The sequence below is a fragment of the Drosophila tropicalis genome, unplaced genomic scaffold (assembly GCF_018151085.1).
Source record: "Drosophila tropicalis isolate 14030-0801.00 unplaced genomic scaffold, ASM1815108v1 contig_878, whole genome shotgun sequence".
Classification (NCBI taxonomy): Eukaryota; Metazoa; Arthropoda; class Insecta; order Diptera; family Drosophilidae; genus Drosophila; species Drosophila tropicalis.
The window spans coordinates 17010295-17022217 of NW_027173374.1; the positions used below are offsets into that span (position 1 = coordinate 17010295).

At 44.0% G+C, this 11923-nt stretch overlaps 3 protein-coding genes across 5 annotated transcripts; 1 reads left to right on the forward strand and 2 right to left on the reverse strand.

Annotated features, from left to right (window-relative positions):
* Positions 1-1119: 1119 nt before the first annotated feature.
* On the reverse strand, positions 1120-4654 carry LOC137584246 (RNA exonuclease 1 homolog). The gene is given in 7 exon segments (XM_068299548.1): positions 1120-1379; positions 1432-1691; positions 1768-2370; positions 2428-2956; positions 3016-4263; positions 4266-4370; positions 4427-4654. Coding segments are annotated over 7 exon segments (2955 nt in total). The 5' UTR covers positions 4557-4654; the 3' UTR covers positions 1120-1299.
* Positions 4655-5110: 456 nt separating this feature from the next.
* On the forward strand, positions 5111-8479 carry CROT (Carnitine O-octanoyltransferase). Of its 3 annotated transcripts, none has more exons than XM_068301458.1 (5): positions 5111-5261; positions 5922-6320; positions 6401-7198; positions 7260-7807; positions 7862-8479. In XM_068301458.1, exons 1-5 carry the CDS (start codon positions 5139-5141, stop codon positions 7992-7994), a joined length of 2001 nt encoding a protein of 666 aa, XP_068157559.1. In that variant the 5' UTR covers positions 5111-5138; the 3' UTR covers positions 7995-8479. The 3 variants fall into 3 exon arrangements, with proteins under 3 accessions (XP_068157559.1, XP_068157562.1, XP_068157561.1); XM_068301461.1 differs by lacking the exon at positions 5111-5261 and adding an exon at positions 5507-5580; XM_068301460.1 differs by lacking the exon at positions 5111-5261 and adding an exon at positions 5621-5777.
* On the reverse strand, positions 8389-11829 carry btz (barentsz). Its single transcript, XM_068301456.1, is given in 1 exon segment — positions 8389-11829. A coding segment is annotated over 1 exon segment (2589 nt). The 5' UTR covers positions 11580-11829; the 3' UTR covers positions 8389-8990.
* Between the last annotated feature and the right edge of the window lie 94 nt (positions 11830-11923).

Here is an 11923-nt window from a genome sequence, read left to right on the forward strand (position 1 = left end):
ATTAACAACAACAACAACGAATGCAGCAGGAACAAGTCGAGAAAGCAAACCACGAGAACCGCAGGCTCACTTTCCGTTCTGATGTACACACATACATACATACGTCAGAGCCACGAAACTTGCAATCATGGAATATGTTCCATAATAGAATTATTCATTAAAGAAAAAACTTTGCAACAACTTACAAACTGTTTACCACCGCATCTATCGATACTGAAGTAATGAAAAAAAAAAGGAAAGAACTTGTCAAAAAATATTTTTAACCATGGAAAACATGTTCCCAGAAGTATTTCTATTATCAGTTACTGCCAGATTTCAAAGAAAAGGAGTCAATACTGGCAGAATTCATTCATTTTCGGTAAGTTGGCAACTCTTAGCAAATTTGACTTTTTTTTCCTTATGACATTTATTTTAATTGTCAATCTCATTTCGCATTCATTTGCAGCGGACAGCGGGACTGGGACCTCAACATGCTTTACTACATTATCAAGTTCATTAAACTCGTATTTCGCCAGCCTCACAAGCTGGCCATCCACTTAAGGGGACTGCGTCGGGAATGGAAGGATGATTGCACTTCTCATCTCGTGATTGAAACGATTCATCTGACTACAAATGACTGGAGATTGTCCTACGGCAGCGATAATTATTCAGCTCGGATTATTCAGTATATTGTGAGGGCAAAATATAGCATTGACATTGCCATGTATTCCCTATGGCTGGACCCAATTTGCGAAGCCTTGACTGAATGCCGTAGACGTGGAGTTCGTGTGCGTATCATATGCGAAGTTGGCTATACCCGCATGGTGAAAAATTATGGAAAAGTTCTAGAACTGCGTAAAATTTCAACGGAAACGCTTTCCAAATCTCGACACCCAACAATGCATCACAAGTTCTGTGTCATCGATGGTTATCGCAGTAAGAAGCAGAACTCTTACAAGGATGCAAAGGGCTTGGCGCCTATTGTTACGATTGCCATGACTGGATCTCTCAATTGGGTACGTTCTACCCAATACTGGGACAATTTGCTCATCACCAGCTCTCCAAAAGTATGCAGGCGCCTCGAAGATGAATTTGAGCGCATGTGGAAGCCAGTATTCATGTAAAAGCATTGATCAAACATTTTCTGAATTTTCTGGCTTGTTGCGAACTTAGATTTTTGTTTTTATTTATAAATATAAATATGTATACATATTTAAAATAAGGCATTTTAAAGCGTTAGCTTTTGGATTGCTTATTCAGAGGTGAATGACAAAGGAGAAGGGGCGAGGGATTTGGAGTTGTAAGCGAACAATTGTTATTTCAACTGATTTTGTTATTTAGATAGTATTTAATGAGTTGTATGCAGACCTCGGCATCCTCTGCGCTGTCATGGCCAGCTTCTGCAAAAACGAAATTAGAGGAATTGAAATGATTTAAATTACAATCACTTACCATTTTCTTGTATGATACGCTTCAGATTCTCGATGCAAAGTGTCTTAAGGGCACGTTTTTTGGGTAGCCCCATCTTGTGGGGAAATAAAACTGATGTATCCACCACAACATCGTGTATGAGCTTTAATGCCTTCAGATCGCTCTCCAAACTATGTCCCACCAGTATTGTCTTCGAGTGGAACATTGACATGAGAACGGCCTGGACATCGCGTAATGTGCGTGTCTCCTTGGATAGCATAGCTTCTGTTATGCCAGAGTAGCTAAAATTACAAAACAAAATTGAGTAAATTGAGTTATTTACGTGTTGACAGTATCAAACATCGCTTGGCCACTTACACAGTATTGTAGTCCACGATCTGATTATCCGGTTTGACCAAAGCATCGTACACGGTGCGTCCATCGATGTCCACCACAGTGACACGTGTGAGCTCTATGCCATGCGTTGTGTAGCACATTTCGCAATCCAATGCGAAAATATCCTTTTTGCTTGGAACATATTCTGCAAGACGTCGATGAATCATGGTTTTCACAAAGCACGTTAATTTATCCGGGTCGTAATAGTCGCTGACATGATAGTTGGCATAGGAGCAGCCAGGTGTGCCGGCAGGCTGTTGGCAACATCGGTGATAATTATCACTGAAACCACGTCGATAGCCCGTGCTTTTGGGATGATAGTTGCACTCGTCTGAGCACTGACGTTCGTACACATTCAAATTGAAGACTTTACCACAACGAGAACAATAACGTTCGGTCTCATTGGGGCGACGATTGGGACGAGTGGAGGTTATGACAGCTAGGCCAGGCTTGGAACCCGGTCGCGGAAAGCCATTATCTATTAATTGCTGTTCGGTAAGACGCAGGTCAAAGACCATTTCATAGGCCTTTTCAGATTCCAGACTATCAAAAGGTTGCTTTCCACCCGCCTTGGAGCTTAATTTCCTAAAATAAAATTAAACAAAATGAGTTAAAAGGCAAGTGTATTATGCCGTTACTCACTCCTTCTTCTCCACACTCCAGGAGGTTGTTAGCGCCCTCTTGCCACCCAACATCATTTCATGGGAAACAGTCTTATTGGCCACACTGGGTCGATTGCCAGTCTCGATGGCTTCTTTACGCATCTTGTTTATAGCCAGCAAGGAACTATTTTTGTAAATTGCCACAGTATTACATTTTTTAAACACAGCCAGCTCCTCCACCTGGGCTCTTTCCCAAGCGTCGACCAGTTGGGGATAAATGATGGTGCATTGTTTCACCATCAGTTCATAATACTGCATTCGTATGTTGTACGATATTTTAGAGCTTTGAGGTTCCAGCACTGTCGGTTTCTCAAGACCCGTCGACTCCACCAAGGATTGTGATGGTTCATTTTTGTCCAGGGTTGTAGTGGGCTTGTGGGCGACACGTGTTGCTCCCTTAAATGATTTGGCTGAGGTAAATGCTGCCTTTTTTTCAGCTTGCAACTCTTCGATTTTCTTTTTCGCCCTCGCAATGGCCACAACATTGGCAACTGGGGCTATGCTGCGAGCTGGTGAAGAAAACATAAATAAGTCGGAAATATGCACATAATACATATTGACTACTTACCTGAACGTCCCGGGGTGAGGGCAGTGCGCGGTATTAGCGGAGTTAGTCTTGCCTTGTCCTGTTCCTTGGCCAACGCTTCTTGGGCAACACGTACCCGTTCCTGTGCCTCACGCAGTTGATTGGCTGCAGCCTCGGCTCTTAGTTTCTCCTGTCGGCGCATTTCGGAGCGTCTGTCAAAAATCGCTTGCATAGCATTGCGAATGTGATTCGGTTTTTGCTCTACCGCACTCAATCCTCGTGCCGCTTTGCTTTTGTCAGCATTTTCGTGGGCAACACGGCGCTTCTGGAGAGTCGCTGTAGCTGCCTCTGTTAGTGCATCCAAATCGGGTGTCGGGGCTTTACGCTTGCGACTGCTTTCAGCTGTCGATTCACTGCTCTCGGTTGAATTATGCATCTGGGCAAATTTACTCTCAAGTTCATTAAAGATCATCTCGCATTGGCGTGCGATTTCAGCTTCTGAGGTATTGTCATAGTTAAAATCAAAATTCATTACCTCCTGGTCTTCCATTTCCTTGTGTTCCTCTTTATCGGTTTCCATTATCCTTGTGCTCTCACTAGTAGATGTGCATGATTTGGAAGAGGAACCTTTCGATTTGGATTTGGAACTGGAAGACGAGGAGGAACGATGACTTTTTGATGAAGATGAGCTTGTCTTGTGTTTGTTGCTGCTACTGGTGCTGCTAGAACTCTTCTCAGTTGATTTTCTGTGTGAGGTGGAAGAGGAACTGTGTCTGGAACTTGATTTATGCCGATGTTTGTCCTTATCGTTGTCTTTCTCTTTATCCTTGTCCCTGCTTTTATCTTTATGAGAACTGCTCGAACTGCTTCTGCTGGATTTGTGTTCACGCTTATGACTGCTGTCACTGCGGCTCAATGTTACCGAACCAGATGTGGGGGTTCTCTCGGTTGCCGCCTTTTCCTTCACCTCTTTCTCCTTTTCTGTATGCGATTCATTTCGCTTTTTCTCACTGGTATGTTCTTTACTGGTCGTCTCCCTCTCACAGATGGGCTCCTCTTTGGTCTCCAAGCCTGCTTGCTCCCCATTCTGCATTTCAATATCTATTGTAATTTGTTCGTCGTCTATTTCTTGTTCTGTGTGTTGCTTCTCATTGCCACCGGCACCATTCGTTTGAGGTTGTGAGGGGACATATTTCGGGGCGTTGTCTAGGCTACCTTCCTGCTTTCTTTTGGCTGGGGAAGCATTTAGACCGGGTTTCTCTGGATGATACTCCAGATTTGTCTTTTTGCCGTTGCGAATAGCTTCAGTTCAGGCAGCGGCAGTTCCATTAATTTTGGCAGAGGAGCTGGTTTCAGGTCCGACGCGGGTTCTGCCACCTGCATACTCTCAACATCGGCTAAAAGTAATCCAATAAATACATAACATTCATAATTTCATAACCCACATACTCACTCCGGACATGCTTGAAGTGACAAAAAGGACGGTTACAGGTCACCGCAGAGTCTCCCCCGGCAGCGGAGGTTTCCTTGCTGCCATAGAACGGGCAAAGGAAGTCCTTAAACAAGCCTGTCGATGGCAACATTTTGACAAATTATTAATATCCAATTTATATTTCTTTGCGTGATATTTGGCTTTGTCCGTTTTTGTTTTCTTCGCCCATTTCATATGTTTGCAAAATGCCAAATGACCAGGGCTGGAAAACACCTTTTCAGCTGTTTCCGCTTGCACTGCAATTTTAATTTCTTTCACCAATAATATCAGTCTAAATATACGCCAAGGAATTTCAAAACAATTTATCTCTATATAAAAAATATTTTTGATGTATTAATATGCATTTTATATCAAAAACTGATTGTAGAAAACGAAATCGAATTTCAAATAGTTGTGCAAAGTGACAACTCTGACGTGCAGCTGCTGAGTTTTTTTTTAAACCGACCCAGTAGAAAAACAAAGTCGAACCAATTAGCCAAAAGCAAATGTTGCTAAATTTCACAATGAACAAAATTATGAGAAAAATAACAAATAAAGAAAAAAGTGAAATTAAATTATCTTTCAATTGTTTGTATTATGCACAAATGTTTCTTAGGACTTAAATAAATGGAATTAATGTTAGTTTAAATAAATATGCCGCTAATTGCCTACTGGGGGTTGTAAACAAGAACAAATGTGTGCCGCTAACCACCTTTGTCCCTCACTGCTTCTTACCCTGACTTGGCGAGTTCAACGTTTTGTTAATTACCTTAAAAAATGGATATATAAATTATACGAGACTGCACATCAGTTACAGGTAATAAAAGCTAATCTAAACGTGCACTCAATTGCTTTCATATTAAAAGTACTGACCCACTCCTACGAACCACTTATCAGACGCCGCCGCTTGCCGTCTAGCACTTTCATTCTTACCAATATTATTATCTTAATTTGTTCCTATGTATGTATATACGTATGCCCACCACACCCCCAACCCCCCACAGAGTTGGAGCTGATAAGGGTTTTCCGAGGAGCTTTGCTGGTTTCGTTAACATTGCTAATCGTTTAGTCGTTTAACGGCACTCTGACGCTTCGGGCATAATTTCGAAAAACCGTTCTCCACATCAAGTCCAAAGGTCGGTCGAAACAAAAAAAGAAAGAAAGATATTTCTATTAATATGTATTTAGCAATCAGTTTAGACAGTAAATTCATCTATTTGTCTAGCATATCTAAGGCTATATTAAAATGCACCCAAACACTTCAGTTTTGCTGATGCGACCTTTGCCCGACTGGGCTGGAGTCATCACTTCATCTACATATGCATATACATATGTATGTACTTGACTTTGGTACTTTGGACTTAAAAACGAAAGTTCTCTATGTCGAGGGTGTGCGCTATCTGCTTGGGGCCGGATAGGCCTTTTTTTTCCAAGTTTATACCACCCTGGGCTAATCTTAACTTTTGTCCAATTTTAGATATTCGTACAGAATTTAGCCATGGATCGAGCCAGTCTATATTTTATGGATAAGAATGACAGCAATACCTATGATTTTGATGAAACATTGCCACCACTTCCGTTGCCCGATCTACGGGAAACAATGGATCGTTATTTTGCCTGCGTTCAGCCATTTGGCACAGCCGAGGAACTGGCCCAGACAAGAAAAGTTATTGATGACTTCCAAAATAACATTGGTCCTATACTTCAAGAAAAACTGAAGGAACGTGAGGGGAAAATGAAAAATTGGTTGGGCACTTGGTGGGAGGATTATGGGTATCATCTGTTGCGTCTTCCTCTGTTACCCTATCAACTGATGTCAATGGCTGGCCAGCTGGAGTTGGTGGGAGTCCCGGAGACTCCGGAATATATGTTGAAGGTATAAAAAAACTTCTGTTCGGCTAACTAAACACGCAGATCTTCAAGTTTTCTTTTCACCACTTTTGTTTTGTTTGATAGAGTTTCGCAAGACAAATCCATCATACTTTGGAGTTTTGGGATCTAACCCGAAAAGCCACCATCAAGCCGCTTTCCTCGAACGGAGGTAAAATTAAGTACTCATCCGCTCTATATAAGAACTTTTTCTCCACTTGCCGCATTCCGGGCATCGAACAGGATCACATTGAGAAGCACTTCCTTACCAAGACTGAGGGCCAAACGCCCACACATTTTCTTATAAGTGCCAAAGGTCGTCAGTTCATCCTGAAATGTGTGCATGATGATGATAGCATTCTGACAGCTCCAGAGATTTTAGTGGCTCTACAGCGTTTACGCAGCATTTTGGACTATGAACCGGAGGGTGATTGTGTGCCAGCTCTTACCCATGATGATCGCCCAACTTGGGCCAAGAATCGGGAGCGAATTAAAGAGATTTCTGCCAACAATCGGGAAACATTGAAATTGGTAGAGAGCGCCAACATAGATATCTGTTGGGACGAGCACTCGCCCAAGGATTATGAGGAGGCATCACAGTTGGGTCTCTATGGCGACTATCACTCCCGTTGGGCTGATCACAGCAGCAGCATAGTTGCCTACAAGAATGGACGCTTCATTTGGACGGGAGAGCACAGTTGCTACGATGGGACAGTCAGTGTCAGCTTCGCTACTTTCATGCAATTGAGTCTGCTGGAGGTGCCCGAGCCAGACTGGAGTGAGGTAGAGAACACCAAAGTAGTGGACTGGAAGGAACTTAAATTTGAACTCGATGATACTCTGCGCGGAGAGATTAAACGTATGCGGCAGGAGATCGATGATAGGGTAAACGGAGTAGATATTGATCTTTTTTTGGACATTATCATTCATTGTCATTCGACCTTAGGGTATGGATGTGACAGTCACTTTTACAGTATTCGATGAGTTTGGCAAGGACTTTATGAAGACCCATCGGTTGCATCCTGACTCTTTTGTCCAGGTGGTCATGCAATGGGCCTATTACCGAATGCATCAAGACATTGCTCCCACCTATGAGACGGCATTGATGCGTCAGTATTACAATGGACGTACAGAGACGTTACGCTCCTGCACTGGAGCTGTGCATACATTCCTTAAGGCCACCACAAATCCGAGTACCAGTGACCTGGCCTTGGCCAAAGCATTTCGTGCTGCCGTCGATGATCATAAGCACATGATGAATGAGGCCCGCAAGGGACAGGGCATCGATAGACATTTGTTTGGTCTCTGGTGTGCTGCCTATGAGAACAAATTGGATATACCGGCCCTTTACGATGATCCCCTCTACACCAAAAGCGGTGGTGGTGGAAATTTCGTTCTATCCACCAGTACACTGGGATTCACAGCTAATGTCGGCTATGTGGCACCCATGGTTTTCGATGGTTATGGGGTCTTCTACTCCATAACTTCGGGAGAGTAAGTTTACTCTTCACTGGTCTAACTTTTTTATTAACTATATTTGTATTTCAGGGTCTTTATTAATACAACTGCCTACCGTGATAGCATTAAGACAAGTGCTCGAAAGTTTAATGATATATTTAAGGATTCATTCCGTAAAATCAGTGAGCTACTGGAACAACTTGCCAAGGAGTCCAAATTGTAAACAATCTATTAGTTTAAAGTTGAATTTATAGGATTATCTACTTATAAGTACAAAAAGAAGGAGCTTCAGAGTATGCTACAGCTAAGTCAAAAGGGGATCTTCTAGTGCCCACTAGAATTCAGAATGTTTAGACTTAAAATTCAAGAAATAGTCAAAATCTTGTTATTTTTGTTCATTTTATGTAATTCTGTTGAAATGTTAATGTTCATTCCCCAAATTGTCCAGTTCTTCATACTTTGTGTTGAACTTGTGTTCTCTTTCACTTTCACCTTATATCTTAAGTCTATGTACGTTTTTTATTTGCTTTTTTAATGTTTTATCGACTTAGTTTTATACCAAATACCAAAGCGAATTTGTCTTGCCTATGACCATCCATAGAACTAACCCAAAATGGTTTTTTTTTTCTGTTAAACGTTTATTTTTAAATTCAATATTCCATTAGTTTTATGCAAATACATTTTACACAATGATTTCCAACTTAAAAATGCGGCTATTTCAAAATTCTTTAGACTTGATTTTGATCTCAAATGATCCTACTGACTACATATACATTATACAACTGAATTGAAGCTGGCGCTTGGATTATTCATATACATCTTTGATCGTAAATATATATTTTTTTCATATTTAGTTTGATTATCTCTTGAGGCGAGAGCTAAAATCTATTTTACATATTTTTTTTTTTGTTTTGAAACTTGTCAAACTTAATACACAATTCTAGAAGAAAGAATAAAATTTAAGCCCAAGTCACAGACTTGCGAGTAAATTAAACAAATCAGGAGTCAAATTCCCATGAGTTAACTTTGGAGATCCAAAAAAAAAAAAGAAAATATTTCCCAGAAAACGATTTCTTCAAGTTGAAAGCAAAAAAAAAAGAAATAAATAATTGATTTGATTTTTAAAGGGGAAAAAGTTCTCGTCAAGCCAGTTTTTCAAAATGGGGGCACTAGCCAGTGCTGATGCTATTGATGAGCTGAGTTCTCCGGTCCTCCTCCACTAGTGCGGTCTATAGTAGCCAACGTGCGGCGGCAGCAGGGCATAGGCGGGTAATGGAACTGAATTACTTCCCAATGGTGGTAGATGGCGGCCACGCCTATGCTGTTGCTGCTGTTGCTGTAAGTTGGCATAGACCTGCACTCATTCCTGCCCAGTAACAGCAACTGGCTGAAGGTTTTGCTCAGAAACCGCGCCAGAGCTGGTGCTATTGTTGCTAGTGGCTGCGTTGTTAATGCTAGTGGTGGTGCTATCCTCCTTGGGTGAAGTTGTTGCTGCATCCGCTGGCGGCGCCTGGAATGCCGGACGCTGCACAAACATATTATCCAGAATGTGATCAATATTATCAGAGTTGCCTCCTTCCTCTTTGGCCTGTCCTCCTCCGGATCCGGAACCAGATGCGGCTCCCCGTGTCTTATGCTTTTCGGATGGTGGCAAAATGGGAATCGCATTGGTTGGGCGTCGTTGAGGCAGCTGAGTAGGTCGACTGGTTGTCTGGGCAGGCGGCACAAAATACGTGGTACCCCCGACTGTATTGTAGTTTTGATGATAGTTAATTGACGGTGGGGGTGCCTGGGCCGACTGTGTGGCAGCCACTTGCGCCTGCGGTGGCGCTTGAGGCTGGGCGGGAGCTGATTGAGCTTGAGCCTGAGCATACGCAACGGCAGCTGGTGTAGTGGGCAAGTAGGCAGCAGCGGCAGCTGCAGCTGGATTTCCATATGGTCCCGCCTCTGCTCCAGTTACATAATACGGAGCCCCCTGAGCCGGAGCATAGGTGGCGGTTGCTGGTGGCTGAGCCGGCTGTTTGGCTGCGGGTGGTGGCACACTTGCCGATCCGGGTGCAGGACCCAGTTGTAGGCCCTGCAGTTGGGCTTGGAGTTCTTGCTGTTGATAAGCAATCTGCATGAGCATATGAGGATCCTGTAGAATAATTTGAGATTGCTGTTGCTGTTGTTGCTGCATCTGTATCTGTTGTTGGATTTGGTCCTGCTGTTGCTGGGATCTTCGCAAACTGGAGTAACGCTTGGGCGCCACAGATTGACTCTGCTGCTGCTGCATGTGGACCTGTTGTTGCTGCTGTTGATTCTGACTGGCCAGCGCCTGCATTTGGACGCTACCCACATGACTGGGATCGTTACGTTGCTGCACTTGCTGCAATCGCTGCGAAAGATTTGTGGTTGACAGTGGCGGTATTTGGTTCTGAGTCGGTGGCGCGGGCAAAGGCAATTGCTGCTGTGGTTGATGTTGCTGGACAGGTTGCTGCCTCTGCTGAGTTTGGGTTTGCTGCTGATGCTGTTGGTTAGTGTTTGGTTGTAACTGAAGACCTTCGTTGTTTTGAATAGTTTGACCATTTGCTCGGGGAGTTGTCGGCTTTGTATGCTGCTCCACCGGTTGATCACGGTCCACTCTATCTCTCTCTCGCTCCCTCTCTCTGGGTTGTTGGTTTGGCCCACGATTCGATTTTTGTTTAAATTCCATGGCATTCTGACGCCCAGCTGCGCTGCCATTACTATGACGGCCATAATGACGGGGCTGTTCCTGAGAACCACCAGGTGCTCCTGCCCCTAAACCCCCGCGACGATTTTCCTTCTCGGCGCGACCAGAAGTGGCAAGCGGTCTACGCGAGACTTTACGCTCATTAAGAGCTGGAAAATCCTGAGGCCTGGGTGGTTTGCGTTCTTTATTGCTGGCCTTCAGATAGGCCTGCTCGTCCTCCCAGTTACGTGAATATTTACTAGGACCTCGCCCATATCGCCGGCGGCGACGAGCTCGGGGGGCAGCATCCTCGTTGCGTATATCATAGCCGTAGGTCTGCAAAAGTTCAGCTCGCGATTTGGGTGCCTGCTCATTTGCTTCAAAACGATCGTGGGACCAGCGATCACCGCCTGATGCCGGCTGCCATTTCTTCATGGTCTTGGAAGCCTGCGATATAGTCGGCGTTTGACCACCAACGCTTCCTCCGCCCACTCCCTCACCCGCAGCAGATTGTGCAGCGCCACCGCCAACACCATTCGCATCCCCATTGATATCTGTTAATGATTGCGACTGACTGTCATCTTCAATGACAATGTCCACCTCTGTTTCAGCTGTGCGGTCATCGTGCTCGTAGAACGTACCACGTTTGGGTATATACTGCGGATTGCTGCGATCCTCGTCTACTTTCTTTTGAGCCGCTGCCGCTGCTGCAGCTGCTGATGATGTGTCGCCATCGGGCATCTCACCAGCACCATCCTCATCCTCTTCTGTCTCTTCGTCGGTTTCCGTCTCGTCCTCGCTGCCGCTTTCTCCATCGTCATCTTCATTATCATCGTCGTCATCGTCATACTCCTCGCCGCCTTCCAGATCGCTGGCCGTATCATATTCCGAGTCATGTGGATGAGAATTGCTCGATGGTTCCTGAGTGGGCGATGTGCCTAATTCAGGAGTTTCCGAGGAGACAGCGTCCATTGCGGTTATTGGGATATCAGTGGGTGGAGCTATCGATGTTGTTGTTGTTTTCTCCGCTTCTGCAATCGGGACTGAATCTGCGGCTGGAACCGGGGCTGAGTCTGGCTGGTCCACCGCTGCTGTCATTTTCTCAATCTCGGCCATAGTTCTTCGATTTTTCTTCTCTCTCTCCCTCTCCTCCTGTTGTTGTTGTTGTTACTGCCGATTTCTTTCACTCTGCGACTGCTCTGTTTATGCGTTTTGATTATCACTAGGTACGATGAAAAACCTTATCGTAACTTCTTCAATAAAAATTCGAGGATTTCTGCTCAATCAATACGGGAAATATGTGAAAAATTTCAACCAACTTTTTCACAATCAGAAAATAGAAAGTATCTAGAGTTGCCACACAGAGTCAAAGTGAACAACATACAGTGTGGGTAACAGTGTTGGCGGCTTAGCTATAAATGAATCTAGTTTCCCCACATACAATATATTGTAAATATTCT